The sequence below is a fragment of the Anthonomus grandis genome, chromosome 8, assembly GCF_022605725.1.
Source record: "Anthonomus grandis grandis chromosome 8, icAntGran1.3, whole genome shotgun sequence".
Classification (NCBI taxonomy): Eukaryota; Metazoa; Arthropoda; class Insecta; order Coleoptera; family Curculionidae; genus Anthonomus; species Anthonomus grandis.
In genome coordinates, this window is record NC_065553.1 from 10,030,490 (window position 1) to 10,050,577 (window position 20,088).

The following is a 20,088-nucleotide window of genomic DNA, read 5'->3' on the forward strand; positions in this document are numbered from 1 at the left end:
TATTGGTTCATATTTCTTCGAAGAGGCTGGCAGTACCGTCATCGTTAATTCTAATCGCTACGTTCACATAATATAATTTTCTTTTGGTTACAGAATTACGTAGAAAAGGGATAAACCTAAGGAATGTGTGGTGTTACCAAGATGGTATCACGGCACATACTGCCAACGCTTCAATGAATGTTGTCTGCAACCTGTTCCCAGGAAAACTCATTTCACGTTTGGTAGATGTACCATGGCCTCCAAGATCTCCAGACCTGTCAATTTGTGATTTTTTCTATGGGGGAGAAATTTAAAGAGTCGTGTATATCCTCACAAGTTTAATCGAGTTGAATAACGCAATTCATCAGAAAATCTTGACTACTGATCGAGCGATGTTAGAGCGTGTTCGAACCCTGCATCTAACTTGATGGTCACTATCTCGATGACATTAATTAATTTAGACTATAAATGGCTTAATATAAGCTTCACATTGATGTTAATAAAATAGTATTTTCTTGTCAATTTCTTGTGTAACATTTATTTCAAAATCGTCCTATTACCAGTTGTCACCTTGTATATTATTTATTTTATAAGGGATGACAAACAGGAGTGAATAATCATTTTTTGTTATCAAGTCGAGTGCGAATTAAAAAAAAAATCTGATCTGCATACATCCTCGTTGCAAATCAATTAAATTCTTTTATAGAAAATAACCCCCATTAAATAACTTAAATTTGAACTAACTGTGCATATTTTATTAACCGAATTCTTGTTTATAGTGCATAAAAGTAACCTTTAAATTTAAACCAAGAACAGCACACCGTCAATGTTTAACAAAATGTAGTGTGTAGACTTACCCATGTTACTTTCAGACTCAAGGTCGTCAGAAATGGGGGAATGAGGACTTTCTAACACTTCGGCATTACTGTCACCCATCGTGGGATTAATACCCTCTTTAATTTGTCCTATCGCCCCCTTCGGGTCCAATGCTGTCGCTCTACTAAAGTGTTGTAGCGCTAAATCGGTGTTGCCTAATTTTTTATGAATTTTACCTAAAATTGCAACGCCAGTTATAATGACCTAAATATTCAAATGATATTAAATGTATAAGGTACCTATTAAATAATAAATCGACGATTCATTAGGGACGAGTTCTTTGAGCTCTTCAAGTTCCTTTAGGGCTTCTTCGTTCCTACCCATGGTAAAGTATACCGACGCCCTGTGAAACTTTGACAATGGTGATTTTGGGTTTGCCGCAATGGCTTTATTGAAGGTCGCTAAAGCCTTTTCCGTCTAAAAAACAAAAAGAATTACAGGAATCATAAATTAATATGAAGTTTGTGTTTTGTATGTATTAAATGACAACTTTAATATGTTATTCGCAATCATATCTGGTTTTGCAGGTGGATAACTTGGACCAGGATCGCATATGAAGTCAATTGTAGTATATTACTGTAAAGAGCAGGTCTGTAATAGCTGTCATTATTTTTTATTAACCAGTATATCAAACGTTGTTAAAAATACGTTGGCCATAATACGTTGGCGTTAAAAATAAAAGCAGCCTTGCTTTTCCAGAAAGTTAAGTCATTAAGTATAAAAATTGTGCTGTTCCACAAATCGACATTTGTTAAAAATTTATTATACTAATAAATGTTTAACTAACTTTTGTGCCTCTGGATTTTTTTAAAAACTGTAATTAATGTGTTATCTAATTATGGTTTTATTCTAGTATGCTTTTTGCTTCATTTAATATATGCATTTTAATTCTTAAATTCTTAGGAGTCTGTTTTTAAGTTGCTGCCAAAATGCAAAGAAATGAAAATTCGTCCAGGTAAATCATGTGATGAAATAATTCTACTAACAAATATTTATACAATCATAACCTTACATAATTATATCTCGCCAACCACGATTACGTTCATGTTTTTATATGGGTACTTTTAAAAACACAGTGGCAAAGTACATTGCCAAATTAAAGTGTTTTATAAATCTCGTGTGAAAAAATCATTTGACGAGTTTTTTTTTATTTTTAGAGATTACCGAATCTAGAGAATAGCAAAGTCTACATCTTTGCGACAATGCAAAACTTACTCCTGATGACAGATTTGCTAAACTTCACCCCCTGATTAGTCTATTGAATAAAATGTTTATGTCTATGGCTCCATCAGTCTTTGGTTTCATCATCATTCACCATACCATGGATTCATATCAGACACATTCCTATGAAAGACATCCAACGAAACAGTTTAATCGTGAAAAACTCATCCGCTGGGGGTACAATGGACTGTAACTAATAGACTTGGGTATATTGAGTGGAAGAATTTGTGATGTTTTAAAAGCTTCAGAAAGTACCATATTTTTGTGACAATGTTTTTTCATCTATACCGCTGCTTTCTGAATTAAAGTCCAGTGAAGACTACTAGAACAATACAAGAAAACCGCCTACTGAAGATTTGTCCAAAAAAATATCTGTATATTAATATTTAATACCAATTATAAAAGTAAAATACTGGAACGCAGCCAGTGCAAGATTCCGCAAATTTCGCTAATGCGGAATCGAAGACGTAGTTGTCGCGCCAGGCCCCGTATCGATGCATGTTACATCGAATAATCACAACAAATGACCTTGAAACAACGTGGTAAAGCTACGGCAAATTAAATAATTTTGGGCCAGGCTCCAAACCAATAGAATCTTTTCTAGCAAAACGTGCGTGATACTGTTTGTTTTGATTATTCATCGGGCGTTCGCGGTTCCGTAGAGATCTTTTATTTTATTTGGCTGGCGTTTTCGGCTGTGTTGGTGTTTTTTATTTTTATTAAATATTAAAAACAATGAATAAAATTAGTTTTTTTAAAAGCAAATCCATTTCCAAATTAGATCAAGGTTTGGCCCTACCTCCCTGAACTGTCACGAGCCGCCACTGCTTCGAGGGGCAAAAACTGCCGAATGCTCTTACGGCGACCATTGATTTTTAATAGATTTTAGTGTAGAGGGAAAAAAACAGCGTAACGTTTGGCCGTTTGATTTATTTTGTTGTCCTGTTGTTTTTATTGGGATGTTTGTTTTGTGTTTGTGATGTCGTCAGATGAATATTTGATTGAATGTGGTCTGGAATATGTCATTTTATATGATCCCCAGAACAGATACTATTATAACACTATAAGAAACGAAAATGCTTGGACCGCAATATCAAAAAAGACTGGGCAATCTGGTAAGTAAAATAATATATTTTAAAAATCTTTTTTTTTTGGTAGTTATTTGGCAGTTTAGATTTCTTGGTAGCTACACATATTATGTATATTATAAATACAAGGTTTTCAGCTTTAAATTGGATTTGTTTCTTGCTTTTGAAGATTTAGCATCTGGCAGAGCTCAAAAAACTTTCCTGAAGACATTCTAAAGTATTTAAAAAATTTTTCACTATCTTCAAGCAAGTCGGGGAATAAATGGCTGAATTATCCATAAATTTCCCTTCTTAAATTAATATTATGGACCCAGAATCTCGGCGTCCGCGATTCCCTTTCAATTTCTTCATGCCAAAGCAATCATTAGTTCTTCGTCAGAATCTGAAGAGTCTGAATTAGCCATTGTCATATATTGTATATTTACAACACTTCTGCTCCTCTATACACCAATACACGAATGGAACTAACGGACGACTGCCGACTGTGTGTACTCAGTGCGCGGGGTCTGTCGGAATTCCGATCGCTCTACGCCGAGCGTAGCGTGCCTAGCCGATTCAGTGCGCGGCCTGCTTTATAGTGTATACATATGTGGCATGACAACAGTGTTGTCAATACTGCTTCAAACTAAACTTTGGTTTGACAAAGTGCACAAAGCTGATGAAAATATTAGTTTATACAGAACAAATAGGTAGAAAGTAAATTTTTACCTCTTTTCAGTCAATTTGTTGATATGGCTTTGCGAAACTCAAATGATTGTATATTGGATCATATTAATTTTAAACGTTTTGCTTTTGCGGTAGGAATATTAAAAAGTTTAAAAAACAATCAGAATCAAGAGCTAGCAGACTCCCAAAAGAAGTACATTGCTTCTCCAAATATGATAAAGTGGATCATCTGATTTATTACCAAGAAAAACAAACACTTTTTTTATAAAAAAATTACAGTAGCCTTACATCTCAAGAATTACTTTGGAATGTATCACACAAAAGATTCGTTGATTATCTTTTGTATTTTAAGAAACCTTCATTTTTTTATTTCAAAGTTTCAAAAAAAATATATGTAGTTATCAAACAATTAAATTAAAGTGGTTTGATTCCAGTGAAAAAAACTCGCAAATTATAAAAGTCAATTTTGCCACTCTCCTTTTAAGAGCACCCTCAATTTCTTTTAACTCTTTTCGGCAGTGTGGTGTAATCGTACCACAAATAAATAGCTAAAAGATGCATAGTGGTACAAAAAATAAACCACCTTTCAAATTTTTTTCCTGTTCGGCACAGCGACATACATTCTGTACCACATATCCCTACCATATATTTAATGAACATTGATGCGGATTTTTACTATACTGCATAAATATTTTTGTTTATAAATATTTAGTGTTGTTTTTATTTTGATAAGGTAAGCATTTCGGATTATTCTGTATTTTATTTGCGTTTTATGATGTATATATTTATGTAAAAAACATAAAATGCTAAAAAAATTAAGGATTATGGTTTGAAAAAAAAAATAATTTTAATGAGTCCCTAATTTGTACCACTATGCAATAAGGGTATTTTCTTTTTTCAGGCTATGGCTTTCGCTGGCAGCAGTAAATATCCTATGGACTTAAAATTGGTCGATATGACTGAAAAAGAGTTCTACGACGAATTAGAAATGATAGATAAAGTTCCAAGTGATCAGGAATTAATTATTTCAGAAGAGTCCGACAATGAAAATGATTTCTGTGAAATACAGCCTAATGATCCAGCGATGATGACGTCCCACTTTCAAGGTATTTACAAAAATCAAATAATCAACCACCTAAAGTTTCATGGTTTGCTCAAAATTTACATCTAATAAACCCGGCCCAGCCGTTTACTGAGACTGAGAATCAAGGTTTATGTCTTGAGTTACTACAAAAGTAAGATCACCTGTTGTCACCTTACTTTTTTTTTAATCTGTTTATAAGTAACGAGCTTATAGAAGACATTGTTTTTCAAACAAACCTCTATGCTGAACAAGAATTTCAAAAAAATAACAAAAAATATAATCCTACAAATACAAAAGAAATGAAGGTTTTCCTTGGTCTTCACCTCAATGATAATAGCGTAATGCCAAAAAAAGGGGATGCAGGATTCGATAAACTGTATAAAGTTAGGCCTTTTATGGATAAAATTAAGGAGAATTTTAAAAAATATAATGATTGTACAAAAAACATCGCAATCGATGAATCAATGGTAAAATTTAAGGGGCGAAAGATGTTGAAGCAATATACGCCGAAAAAGCCTATAAAACGAGGCTACAAAATTTAGACTTTGGCTGACTCAAATGCATATTTATATGACCTTGATATTTATACCGGTAAAACCCATGACTACGTGGAACATTCGTTAGGGGAAAAGGCAATACTTAGACTTACCGAGGGCATATTAACATCCTTTACAGACGACCAGCACTTTTATGAAATAACTCGCTCTTATTGGTTGAATTTGACCTCGCGGGCAACGGCATCACTTCTATCGCTTGCTAAAGCTACGGCCAGTACAATAAAAAGACTATGGCCATTTATGAAGGCAAATGTATGTAATTTGTTCAGATCATTAAATGAATCTTGCAAAAGTATTTAAAAAATATTTCGACATAATATGTCTATTATTTATAACAAATAATAGATAATGTTTTAGACTATTTTTTGGGTTTAAGCCCTGTGTACAGGATATTTAACTAACTAATAAATAATAAAGCTAAAGCTCTCCAAACTCTATTTTTTTTCAAAAATCAAACATTTTGGACGAAAAACTGATAGAAAGAATAAAGCTAAAAAAATATTTTATTTTCATTAATAAGTAATTCATAATAATAAGGTTTACATAAAAAAATACAATAAATGATTATTTTAAAAGAAGTTGGACAAAACACTCTACAGGGTATTTATATTAAATGTATAAATATTTATAGTTGATGTAGCTCTTAAGGTGCGGTTGAAATGACATCTTGCCAAATTTTAACAATTTATCTTATGGCGCTGACAGGCGGCGGCGACGGTGGCCTCCCTCCGCGTATGTGGAACGACGTTGCCACTATGTCGATAATTATTCGTCGATTTCAGTATTAACTAAATTAATACTAAACTAAAAGTTAGAAAACTGGTTGATTTTCCTATTTTGTTTTGTACAAATATACGATCTAATGGTTAAATCCATGCGATGTCGCATTGGGCTGATTAAATCTAATGTTTAAACCTAATTGTTTTGTTTTCTCTTTCGCTTTTAAACTTTTTTCCTGATGGCAAACGTTTACTTCCCCGAGTTACTCCAGGTGCTCTACGGCTTAATGAAGTGGGCTGAATTTTAATGGTCGCGTTTGCTCTTTTCCGTATGGATCCAGTATTGCCAGCTGTATGGATAAAAGTTTCCCATTGGCCCTCACTTTTTATTGCGCTTAATCTATCTTTCAATATTTTAAGACCACTTGTGGAGGAACCAAAACAAGTATGATATGATTGCATCATCTCAAAAATGTCTGCAATTATATTATCATTATTATCGTTTTCAATCAAAGCTGAACACATGCCTTGGGTGAAAATTTTGTTAGTATGTCATAGGTCAGTTCTTGCCTGTGATTCGTTCTTATTACAAATATCTGTGTCTGTGCTAATTTTGCAAGATAAATGAGGGTCATTATTATTATTATCCACAAATGTCTTTTTATGCACCTTTCATTGATCAGGTTTTCATCCAAAATGTTTGATTTTTGAAAAAAAAAGAGTTTGAAGAGCTTTAGCTTTATTATTTATTAGTTAATTAAATACCCTGTACACAGGGCTTAAACCCAAAAAATAGTCTAAAACCGTTGATTGAAGAGGCGAGAAGATACGCATATTTACGGGCAAAAACGTGACCCAAAAAGCGCGCGGCGGGTAGATGGCGCCACGCTCAAACGCGCGCGGAAATCTTTTTGCCGTTTGTGTCTCATTATTGTTCAGCGGAGCTCGCCAGCATCGTCTAAGGGAGTTTTTGCATGTTTGGCGTATTATTTTGTATTATTATTGTTTTGAATTATGTCAAATTCAAGCAAAATTAACTGTGCTTATCGGGGATGTACTAATACTAGGAAGAGAAAAAACAATTCTCTTAGTTTTTTGAAAATTCTTTTAGTTTTTTTAAATGGGAAACTGAAAAATACCAGCAAACGAGAGAAAAACAAACTTCTAAGAAGCCGCATAGCAAAATACGTATCGTATCTAATCAATGACAAAATTAAATCTTGCCTCTTCAGTCAATGTTTAAACAAATAAAATAAAAAATATTGATAAATATTGTTTAAATAATCTTTATATGTAAATACTTTTACGACCATTTATTTATGATTATTTCGTTATGTAAAATTTTCTGCTAAAAGTATATACGAGCCCCGTCTCATTTCAGTTGGCCCGCTTAGTAAAAAATGAATTTATTATTCTTTTATCGAATCTTTATTCCACAATATTACAATACCAAAAAGTATCTCATATAAACATTATGTGTTATCTCTAAAATTAGATTTTGGTTGATTGATAAATTTTTGAATCATATTTTAAATAGTAGAAATAAATTTCTTGTTTCTATTTTTTATTTTATTTTAACTCTTTAGGCATATACAAGGGTTCTATTCATTAGGTCTGAAATCCACTAGCAAGAAATTTGGGATAGTTTTAATCAGGGGTAGTATCAGAACTTAATAAACACCATGCCTCAAAGAATTGCGACTGTTTTAAAAAATAAATATATGTTCAATATAAATGAGTTTACTTTCCCATTTTGTTGTGTTTATAGAGTAAGTAAAGCTTATTAATTGTTTAAAACTATATAACACTATAAAATTTGTCTTTTTTTTGGGGGGGTTTAAAAAGAAATTATTAAGAATTTTCAATTGGGCCAACTGAAGTGGGACGGGGCTCGTATGTTATGAACAATGTAATTACATGGCGATTATTCATAATGCCCAATGCCCGGGCAATTTAAGAAATATGATGCTATTTATCAAACCAGAATATTAACCCAAAAATAATCCAATTTTACTATTTTCTTTGGTTGGATATATAGGGTTGGATTGTTTTTGGGTTATTTATGCTGCTTATGTATTTTTAAAATCAATTATTTTCTTGGGTATTGGTAATTGTTAAACATACAATTTTAATAACGTTTTGGTCTTCATATTCTTGACCCTCATCAAATCTACAATAGACATTTTTAGATTTGAAAAAAATACATTTAAAAGTTTTCAGCTAAAAACTTACCCTATAAAACATTAAAGTCAATCTAAAGGTGAGTAACATATACAGGGTGTTCCGTTGATCATGTTATAAACTTCTAGGGCAGATAGAAGACGTCAAAAGAAAAACAAAAGTTCATATAAACATGGGTCCGGAAAAGCTTCCTCAGGGAGCTAGAGCTCTTTGAAAATAACCTTTAAAAACTAGTTTTTTTTTAATAGCTCTGGAACTACTTTAGCTACCGCAACCAATTTTGGGAGGTAAATTATTGTTAGTACGTTTATTCTTTTGAACCTACTAAATAAAAAAAATATTTACCAGGGGCTTCAGAATCAGGGGAGGATTTGGTAAATTTGGGCCCATTTCTTTAAGACTTTAATTTCTGCCCGTTTGGACATTAGATTATGATGTTTCTATACTTTTTACATAAAAAAAGGTGCTCTTAGTAAAAGTCGGTAAATATCACCGTTTTTGTGGAAATTGACTAAAACCAAACTAAGATGCTGTATCTTGAATTAATTATTTTAATAATAATAATAATGCTAATTCATTGCCACTGTCAGTATTTTTTAAATTTGTCACTGTCAGTATTTTTTACATGATATTAATTCCCTTTTTATTACGGTTAAGTAATGGATTACACTTTTGCTGAATACGCCGATATGCTTTTAATTTATGGGGAAGTTCGATGTAATGGTAGAGCTGCTTCTGGATTATATGAAGAGTGGTTTCCCGAAAGGCGAATCCCAGCTCACACACTTTTTGAAAGGGTCAATCAACGGCTCAGGGAGACTGGCTCTGTTAAAATAAAACGCCAAGATAATGGCGCGCAAAAGAACATCCGAATCCCGGATTTTGAGGAAGAAGTGCTTCAGCGATTTGAAGCTAACCCATCAGTAAGTACTCGAGCAGTTGCTGATGCGATGCATGTAAATCATGTTAGGATATGGAACGTTGTTAATGAACAGCTTCTTCGGCCCTACCACCTGCAAAAGGTGGAATCATTAAGACCCAATGATTTTATGCCCCGCGTGAATTTTTGCCAGTGGTTTCTTGACCGGTGTACAGAAGAACCTCAATTTTCAAATTATGTCCTTTTTACTGACGAGGCTTTATTTACAAAAGAAGGCATTTTTAATTCTAAGAATAATCAAGTGTGAAGTGAGGAAAACTCTTGGTGGATGATGAACCCATGGTATTCATTTTAGCAGCTATCAACATAAGTTTTCGGTCATTTGTGGGCCGGCATTGTTGGAGAACGCTTAATTGGTCCAATTATGTTGCCTCCTCGTTTAACGGGAAATATTTATTTAATTTTTTTAAGAAATGTACTGCCAGAACTATTAGATGATCTGCCCCTAAATATACGACAGAACTTATGGCTACAACACGATGGAGCGCCAGCTCATTTTCCACTTATTGTACGCAAGTTTATAAATGAAAATTTTGGAAGGCGCTGGATTGGCCGCGGAGGCCCTGTCACCTGGCCAGCGCGCTCACCAGATTTGACACCCTTAGATTTTTTTCTTTGGGGGCATATGAAAATTCTCGTATATGAAACTCCAGTCGAGTCAGAAGAAGACCTGGTGGCCAGAATTTCCGCAGCTGCTGAAGTAATCCAAACCACGCCTGATATTCTTAACCACGTCAACCTTAATATGGTGCGTAGATACAATAAATGTATCGATCGTGGCGGCCGGCATTTTGAGCAATTAATATTTTAAGTTTATTTTTGTAATACCAATTTTTAATAAAATTTGTTTACGTTTTTAAAATTGTTAATTTGTTGGTTTTTTATTACACTTAAAATCATTTAAACATTTTATGCCTCAAGGTAATTAAAGTGACAGTTAATTAATTTGAGTACCAATTTAATAAAGTGGCTACCTTAACTTTTTTTAAGCATTTATTTTATATTTACGCCAGATTTTTTTTTAAATTGTTTATTAATAATAATAGATAATTCATTTTTGTATCTCATAACTTGCTTTTCGTCAATTTTCACAAAAACGGTGATATTTACCATTTACCGACTTTTACTAAGAGCACCTTTTTTATGTATTTTTGTACCTTTTTTAAAGCATAGGAACCTCATAATCTAATACCCAAACGCGCAGAAATTAAAGTCTTAAAGAAATGGGCCTAAATTTACCAAATACTCCCCTGATTCTGAAGCCCCTGGTAAATATTTTTTTTATTTAGTAGGTTCAAAAGAATAAACGTACTAACAATAATTTACCTCCCAAAATTGGTTGCGGTAGTTAAAGTATTTCCGGAGCTATTAAAAAAAAACTAGTTTTTAAAGGTTATTTTCAAAGAGCTCTAGCTCCCTGAGGAAGCTTTTTTGGACTTATGTTTATATGAACTTTTATTATTCTTTTGACGTTTTCTATCTGCCATAGAAGTTTGTAACATGATCAACGGAACACCCTGTATATGTTTTTAAGGTTAATTTTTTTTCAAGGTATTTTTTTTTAATTTATAAGCTGTAGGCCCAAAAGCTTAAAACACTTTACCATATGTATATTTTTGCACCTTGTATAAAAAATAACAGCCTCTGGTTCTACCGAAATGTAGGCAAACTCTATAATATACTGTAATTTTAAAAATAAGCAAAATTATATTACTTATATTACTTATTAGATTTTATACTTAAAAATTAGAAAAAAAAAACAAAATATGGAACTAAACCTTTCAATATTTTCTCCCAAATTTATACTATGGAATATGCGAATATGTCCTTAAACAGAAATAGCACAATGCGAAAACTCCCATTTCTCTGCGATATTATGTCTCGTAATTTTTAATACCAAGGCTGCCAAGCGAGTTTCATCATTCCTACGTATGGAGGCACCACCTTTTAGCTTCTAAATTGCTAGATAAAGCAAAGAACGGCTGGCTGCCGCGGTCACGAAATTTTATACAGTATTTGCGCATCTTTTCCCTTTTCAATCAACGCTAAAACTCAATTGTTCGTAACTTATTGATCTGAACAAATTACATACATTTGCCTTCATAAATGGCCATAGTCTTTTTATTGTACTGGCCGTAGCTTTAGCATGCGATGGAAGTGATGCCGTTACCCGCGAGGTCAAATTCAACCAATAAGAGCAATATATATTTCATGATAGTGCTGGTCGTTTGTAAAGGATGTTAATATGCTTACCGAGGATCTCCAAGAAAAAAAATCACCTACTTTTCTTCGATAACTTTTTCAACTCGTATATGTTATTGAAAATTCTCAAAGAACGGGGCATTCATGCATGTGGTACAGTTCAGTCGGATAAACTTTTGAAGCAAAGTGAATATGATAATTCAATAAAAGTTGTGATGGAATCAGTTTGATTAAATGGAAAGACAAAAAAGCAGTCCATATTTTGACCAATTATCATGATCCAACGGTAAAAAGCTCTGTGCAACGAAAACAAAAGGATGGTAGTAAAATCCCTGTTCCTTGTCCTATGGCACTGGTGGACTACAATAGTAACATGAACTTTGTGGACCGTTTCGACCAAATGAAATCATCTTATGAGCTAGATCGTAAAAGTAAAAAATGGTGGATGAGAATTTTTTTCCATTTCATTGATTGCTGCGTCGTCAATTCGTTCACTCTCTATCGACTAAGAGGTCTAAAAAGGTTACCCCTAAAAGATTTTAGTCGAAGAGTTGTTGATGGGTTATTGGCAGAACGATACGTCCAAATTAGTGCAGATCATGAAACGCAATCGGAAGCTTTCAAGAAAATAAAAAGAGTAGTACCAGACGAAGTGCGTTTCACGTCATCAGATCATCAGCCTGTAAGGACTACAAGACGAAGATGTGCCAGATGTAGTACCAGAATCCACCAAGTTCGTACTGAATGGTCTTGTACAGTGTGTAAAATTTCGTTATGCTTAGGCAAATCTAAAGACTGTTTTCAAGAATATCACAAAACAAAGTAAATATTGTTAATTTTGATTATCAATCAGTAAAATGCTTCTGGTTTTCTGTAGAATAATCGTTTTTTTATTTTTCATAATTGCCTCCTAGCCTTAGTTCAAGTTGCACGGTGGTACACATTTCGTACCATCTGTCAAACTGACATTTCATTAAAAAAAAATATATAAGAATCTTTAAATTTTTATGAATTAGTTCAATTATGATTGAGAAAATTTTAAAAATCAGAACTTTTAGTATTTGTGCAACATGGGACTAGAAACTTGAAAAAAATCTTGTGCCTGAAAGAGTTAAGTGTGAGGAAAAATTTAAATTAAAATTTTTTAGTTTTCTAAAAAATTTTATGACAAAGAATATACTTTCTAAACTCTAAAATAATTTCTTGGAAAAAAGACAGTGGCAATGTCTGAGTTAAATAACCTTATGGCAACAATTTATGTAAAAACACTATTATATCAATCCAAAAATGTATGTGTGATAAAGGAAAAATAAAAGATGGAACAGTAAAAGACCCTATAGATAGGAATATATAGATAGATAGGTAATATATTGCCCAACAAAGTGATATAGAGTTGCCTTGTTTTCAGCGGACTCAATAGCTAACCCTTTTGTAGTGGTTATATTAGTACTACGTCGATCACAAATGGTTGCACAGACCTTCATCCCAATTGAGTGCAAGTCGTCTTTAATGCAGTTAATTATTAGGTTTTTTAAAACCCCTGTCTAAACTGTATGTTGTGTAAAAAATAGGACACTGGCAATTTAAATGTTTTTTAAAAACTTTCAATCATGAATACAAGAGCATATGCTTGGTTGGAGTTTTTGCTTAGAGTTTTTAAACCCTGAAATTCTTTGACTGGATTCATAAAAAAGTCTAGAACTTATCAAACAAAATCTATCTTATCTTCCTTACCTGTTGTCGCACCTGCTGCACCATGCCAATATGACACAAAATAATACAACTTTGCCTATTTATTGCTAACGCTTTGTTATAATGCAGCTCGGCCCAATCGTACTTCTGTTGCATGGAATAAATGTTGCCCATACCAAACCACGCGTTGTAATGCATCGGATTGATCCGCACTGCCGTCCTAAATGAGTTCAGGGCCTTTTCTAACTCTTCCGTGTAAATATACTCGTGCCCCAAAAGAGTATATGCGTAAAAATGTGTTCGGTCCAGCTTGAAAAAGACAAGTCAAGTCAATGAAAATCGGGCAAGGTTAGCATAATTTAAAACATAAATTGAACAAAACTTCTTTTTTTTTTTTAAGAATTTATGTTCTTAATAAATGAATGAGAATAGAGTTCAATCGTGTGGTACGTTTATCTGCTTCTGTGGGTAACTGAACAAACATCGTTAGAATATAAGCAAAACCACATTTAGTTTTATCTAATTATTTATCTCAATATATTTTATGCAATTTTTTTTCTTTTGAAAATAAGATATTTACATGTAAATAATACCAAGATCATCTGAATGTTTCAAGATGAGATTCGGCTTATAAATTAAAATTAAGGGTCCTCGATTTTCAAAAATTGGCAATGTTTACTTTTCAACAAATCGATTGCTGCACTTCATAAAACCTTTTAAAGTTAACTCACAATTCAAAAATGAGCCTTTTGATAACAATGTAAGTCATATAATATATTTATATTTCTCTTAAAAATTAAATCTCTATGGAATTGGGAGTCAATTTAATAAAATATTAACAAATATATTTAAATTTCATATATATGGCTAATATGGCTTTTAGCAGATTAAAATCTAGACAGGAATTATTATGAGCAAACTTTTAAAAAAATAACGAGGTAACTTTGACTACGAGTGTGCGAATAATATTAATTTACCTGAACCGCTCTTTGGAAGTACTTAATAGCAGTATCGTGTTCTTTGTGCAACGAGAAACAGTTCCCTTGTACGACCCACGTCACCGGGTGATTTTTATCTCGCGTTACGAGATCTTGGGCTAAAGCGCTCAACGATACCTCCTTTTGAAGGTGCCACAAGGCGGTCGAATATACGTCCAGATAATCTAATCTGTCTGGTTCTCGCTCATGAACCTAAAGAAATAAAAATATAGTTCAATAATAGCAGAGTATTATTGATGGGTGACCTTATACTTATAAAATTTTCTTCAAACCTTCAATTTTGTGGTGAATAAGATGATATCGATTACCCGTTAAATAACTAGAAAAATAAATGGTTCAATAACTTGATTATCTAATAATCCACACATAGAATGACTTAGGCTTCTGTTTTACACTTTTAATGTATGTTATTTTCATCGGTTGAATTTTGTATGGATTTTCTGATGCCCAATAATATTTATTTTGCCTCTTAAATATCCTGCCGTGAAAAATGTTGTTTCATCTGTAATTTTTTTTCTAAATCTCTCTTGTTAAATGGAGAGTAAAATCAACGATTTTCTTTTACGACTGGGTTTCTTTGTTTCAATAAATCGCCGAATGATTTGTCTTATTGCATAATTAGATGGTACCCGTCATCAAGGGTTAATTTGGTGACATTTACTTCAGACTATTACTATATTATTATGCTTGGAATAAAAAAGACAAACTATTTCAAGTTTTACTTCTTTCGAATAATTAAATTTAAAAATATAAGAACCTTAAAAAAAATCAGACTGGCATTTTTGCAAACCATTTGGGCATCAATAACATGTTATAATAAATTCAAATACAAGTCACTGAAGCCACAAGTGATTACCAGCAGATTCAAAAAATAGTGTTTAATAAGATTAAGAATAAGAGAAGAATTAAATTATGCAAAAATATATTTTTCTGTGAGAAAACGGTTCATTTTATACTTAATTTATAATAAAGAATTACATATTTTTATTATTGAGCAATAAATTAATAAACATTAATAAAACATTGGCTGTTAAATTCGAGTAAATGGTTACATATGATCTTTACCTAATAAGAAAATAACATATTTAAATCACATAGATGATATAAATTTGGTTAATTTAATAAAAGATTTGGATATCCAACCAAATGCTGGTGATATAGGCAACTAACTTTTTCGGATCATTATCAGATATATGGTTGGGAGAGTGAACTAATTATTAGGACAGGTATATTCGTCCTAACAATAGTATATATATTCTGATTCTGCACTGTATAATTCGGCTATTCAATCATATGTAAGATGAAATCTGAGGTACCGTCAGTAATATGAACCATGGCTTAAATGGTGCAAGATAGATTCCTGCGAGCGAACTCTCGAACTCAATAGAAAGAAAGATTCTTTCTATTATAGAAAAAAAGTCTTAACCCTACTCTCAATCTCAACTGGCTTCGATCGGGTAGAGTTCGGTTTACCGTCGGCAACCTTCGGAATAGAAATATAGAAAGAGGTTGTATGGTTTTGCTATTACTTTCGTCTCATTTTAGTACATTGAAAAAAAGATGTATTTATCTTTGTTGTGGGGATGTTTTTGTAGCAGATTTGAAAATCAACGAATTCTCATTAGACCATTATCCCCCATTGTGCAAGGACCAACGTTTTTAAGAAGTGATAAAGGGAATAGGGTCGGCTTGAAAGTGATTCTAAATGAAACTTACTAATTAAATAAAGAATACTATTTTATTAGAAAATGTTAAACCATAAAAGTGCACAAAAAAATAACTTACTTAAATCACTTGGTTACAACAGATAATTAGGGTTTTATTGCGGTCAAAAGATCAACGGTATATCTTTGAGTGAACTATAATTTGTTAACTACTTTTTTCAGGTTTAAAACGATCATTAAGTTTATAAGGTCATATAGTTTATCCACGCTTATTTACGCCCCGAAATTGGGAAATTCCCAGTGATTCCACAGAAGCGAATAAAATGGGTTTTATTACTCTTCACAAATTTTGAAAATACTATAAATGTATATATATATTAAATTATGACATACTTAAAGGTATGTCATAATTTAAAAGGGACATTCCTGGACCGATTTTAAGTCGAAAAGTTCATATAAACATGGGTCCTAAAATGCTTAGTTTTTAATATAGGGTGTTAATGTTTTATTTTTTTTTCGTTTTTAATAAATTTTTCAAATATGGTTTGAAATATTGAACTGAATTTTGGCACAGGATAATATGGCATAAAAACACATTTTTTAGATCTTCACCTACTTTTTTTTAGCAACCAGTGGCGTAGCTATGATGAATTTTTAATACAATTTTACAAAAAAATACTACACCATTGACTTCCGAAAAAAATTATGATTTTATCTTAATTATCAATCAATTATAAACAAAAAATTCCTCCATGACTTTTGCCGTAAATCTTACCGTTTGGGTGTAATCGTTAATTAAAAAAACGTCTTTTATGCATAAAATGCATCTTTAAAAATTATGGAAATAAATCAAGTTAGCTTTGCTCGTTGCCAGAAATTGTTTTTTGTTGTTTTAAACATTATGACACTTGCATTAGTGATTATTCTTGACAGTTTGTTTTTAGTACCCTTTGGATCTTAAAACGTGAATTGTACTAGTTAAAAAAATGGTAGATTATTCTAATTTGGCAATGACGCAAATGCGCATTTTCTTTATGGACTTGCCTATGGTAATGCTATGGAGGCGCGGCGTTTGTATCAAGAGGTATCCTAATCGCGCTGTCCCAGATAGAAGAATATTTATAAACATTCATCGCCGTCTGGCTGAATCTGGGAGTTTTAAGGCTAATTCTGCCGAGAAAAGGCTCCGTACAGTTAGGACACCGGCAGTTGAAGAGGCTGTCCTACATGCAGTCAAAGAGGATCCGATCACAAGTACACAAAAAATTGGTGTGGTATTGAACATCTGCTACAAGACGGTATGGGAAATTTTAAGGGATTCTTTGTTATATGCTTTTCACATACAAAGGGTTCAGGCTTCAGGCTTCTTAGAGATTATAGCGTACGCAATTTTGTAGATGGTATCTCCAAAAAGTAACACAAAATCCTCAATTTGGTGCGAACATCTTGTTTATGGACGAAGCTAATTTCTCCAGAAATGCAATAATCAATTTTCATAACAATCATTACTGGGCTCAAGAAAACCCTCATGCGATTACAGAGACACATTTTCAGAAACAATTTTCAATAAACGTTTGGATCGGTATCGTATCCGATCATTTAATTGGACCATTTAATTGAATCTCTTTTACCAGGACGCCTTAACGGACAGAATTATTGTAATTTTCTCCAAAATGAGGACCACAGTTTTGGCCACCTAGATCACCTGACTTAAATAGCCTAGATTTTTTTTTGTGGGGACACCTAAAAACATTGGTTTATCATACACCAATTATGACATTAGAAGAACTAAGAAATAGAATTATTGACGGATATGAAACTATACGAAACACGCCTGGAATTTTTGAAAGAGTTCGTGATTCTATGAGAAGAAGAGCAGAAGCCTGCATAGAGGCAAGAGGTGGTCATTTCCAACATTTTTTGTAAATTATGTATGAATGTATTGTATTTAATTGTTCTTGATTTTTGTTCACAAGTAATTTTTGTAATTTCAAGTCAATGGCGTAGTATTATTTTTGTAAAATTGTATTAAAAATTCATCATAGCCATCTATGCCACTGGTTGCTAAAAAAAAGTAGGTGAACATCTAAAAAATGTGTTTTTATGCTATAATATCCTATGCCAAAATTGAGTTCAATATTTTAAACCGTATTTGAAAAATTTATTACAGACGAAAAAAAAATAAAACTTAACCACCCTGTATCTTTAATCATTTTAGGACCCATGTTTATATGAACTTTTTGACTTAAAATCGGTCCAGGAATGTCCCTTTTAAATGATGACATACCTTTAAGTAACACCCTGTATATATATGTATATAATCCTTTTATCCTTAATTTAATCGTTTGTTCTTTCTATTCCATTTCTAAGGCAAAATTAATAATATTATTATCTTAAATCTATATTTTAAGACAAATATTAAAATATAAATTTAATAGTAAATATATTTAAATTTAAAAAAAGTAAATATATTAAGCTATTATAAATACACACCAGGAAAGAGATAAGATAAAATTAGGAGGATCCATCATAAAATTCGCCGTCTTATTGATACCTAAAATTACTTTTCCCTTATGGATATAGGATGAAAACAGAAACAATAACAAAGCATACTTATTACTTAAAAGATCGATAATGTCGAATGACATTTCAGTAATTGACATTATGGGCTGTGAAAAATCCCATTAGCTATAAAAATAGGCTAATGTTTGTAGATTGGGTAGTATAAGAATGTCTAAAGCCGAACGACGCCTAGTGACAAAGAGAAAAGGTTAGCGAGTGCTAATCGCGCATAGAAAGATATTTTTTTTCTATATTTCTATATTTATCGAGTTAGAGAGCACCGCTGCTGGTATACTTTTGTTATAGAACTAGACTGAGAAGAGAGGTATTTTGGATTCTTCTCTATGTAAAAAATATCTTTATTTGTCTTTTAAAATTCTGAATGGTTGTGTTCACAAAAAAACACAAAGGTATTGCAAATGTTTATCTGCCTACTAGAAATTTGAGGAGATATCATTTCCTATCTACTAGAACTTTTAGATTAATTCATACAAAACATATATAGAAATAAACTAATTATAAATGCAAATCTACATCCTAACCTAATTAAGAATTTTTTTAAATATGTATTTTAATTCTAAGGCAAGGCTTTTTCGTTCCACTATACTTCCTTTTGTAATTTTCCTAAATATTATATCATTTATACTGTGATACAAGACTACACTGTAAAAAATAATAGGGTGGTAAAAAGAATAAACAGCGTAGTAAATTTCTTAAGTGTTAAATTTAACACTATGAAGTATACTATGTAGTATTTTTTAACACTTAAAGAAGACTTTAAAGTGGTTAAATTGACTTAAATTTATTTTTATTTTTTTGCGTGTTATATTAACACTATTAAAATACTTCGCGCAGTGCTAAAATATTTTTATATTTTTATTTGATAAAAAAAATGCGTCCAGTGTAAATATACCCTTAAAACTGGTTAAATTAACACTAAACGTGGGCGTGATTCACTGCTACAAGTCGTGAAATTACCAACCCTGTGTCTACTTTCTTGACACTTCGACCTGAACCTGACCTGTCTGATCTCGTCTCCGCGTCGTTAATTTAATTTAGTGTTCAGTTTAGTTTAGTTTGGATTTTTGTTTGAGTTATAAAGGTAAGCGTGCTCCGAGGCTTTTTAAATTTTCAAAAAACAGATTTTTTTATAGTGCCAAAGTACATCTTAGCTTAAAAATAACATTTTTTGCAGCTTATGGAATTAAGCGACAGAGATTTATGTATAAGCCATACGTGCCATAAGCCATAAGTGTTTTTTTCATCTGTATAAGATCTACTCTTGTTATAAGGTTAAATTTGATCTCCAATTATTATTTTTTAAGGTTTTATATTTCAAAATATGGGCTCCTATATATTTTTGTTGCGGAATATATATTTTTTATGTTTGTTATATTATTCTTTAATAGTTAATGTCTAAGAAATTGATTGCTACGCCTTTTATTTGTATTTGTCCTAAAAAGAAATTGATCTACTTTCTTAGAACAACTTTTTTGATTTAATCGTTTGGAATACGAAGTTTTGCGTTTTTTTTTTAGTTTTTTTTTTAATTATTATCAAATATATACAGACTAACCGAAATAGTTGCAATATGTAATAATTGGGGTGATAAATTCGAAAAGGAACCAGGCGTCAAATAATTACTTTTTAACTTGTTAA

General features: G+C 32.1%; 2 protein-coding genes across 3 annotated transcripts in view; both read right to left on the reverse strand.

Moving 5' to 3' along the window:
* LOC126739100 (uncharacterized) overlaps nt 1–20,088 on the reverse strand; it is a 232,541-nt gene that overhangs the window by 128,646 nt on the left and 83,807 nt on the right. The window lies entirely within an intron of this gene.
* Nucleotides 1–20,088, reverse strand: part of LOC126739086 (cell division cycle protein 27 homolog) — a 34,021-nt gene that overhangs the window by 4,132 nt on the left and 9,801 nt on the right. The window contains exons 12-15 of the mRNA XM_050444601.1: nt 14,183–14,395; nt 13,248–13,514; nt 1,095–1,272; nt 837–1,031 (exon numbers count right to left, since the gene is read on the reverse strand). Coding sequence (XP_050300558.1) covers nt 837–1,031; nt 1,095–1,272; nt 13,248–13,514; nt 14,183–14,395 — 853 coding nt within the window. The remainder of the gene's footprint in view (nt 1–836; nt 1,032–1,094; nt 1,273–13,247; nt 13,515–14,182; nt 14,396–20,088) is intronic.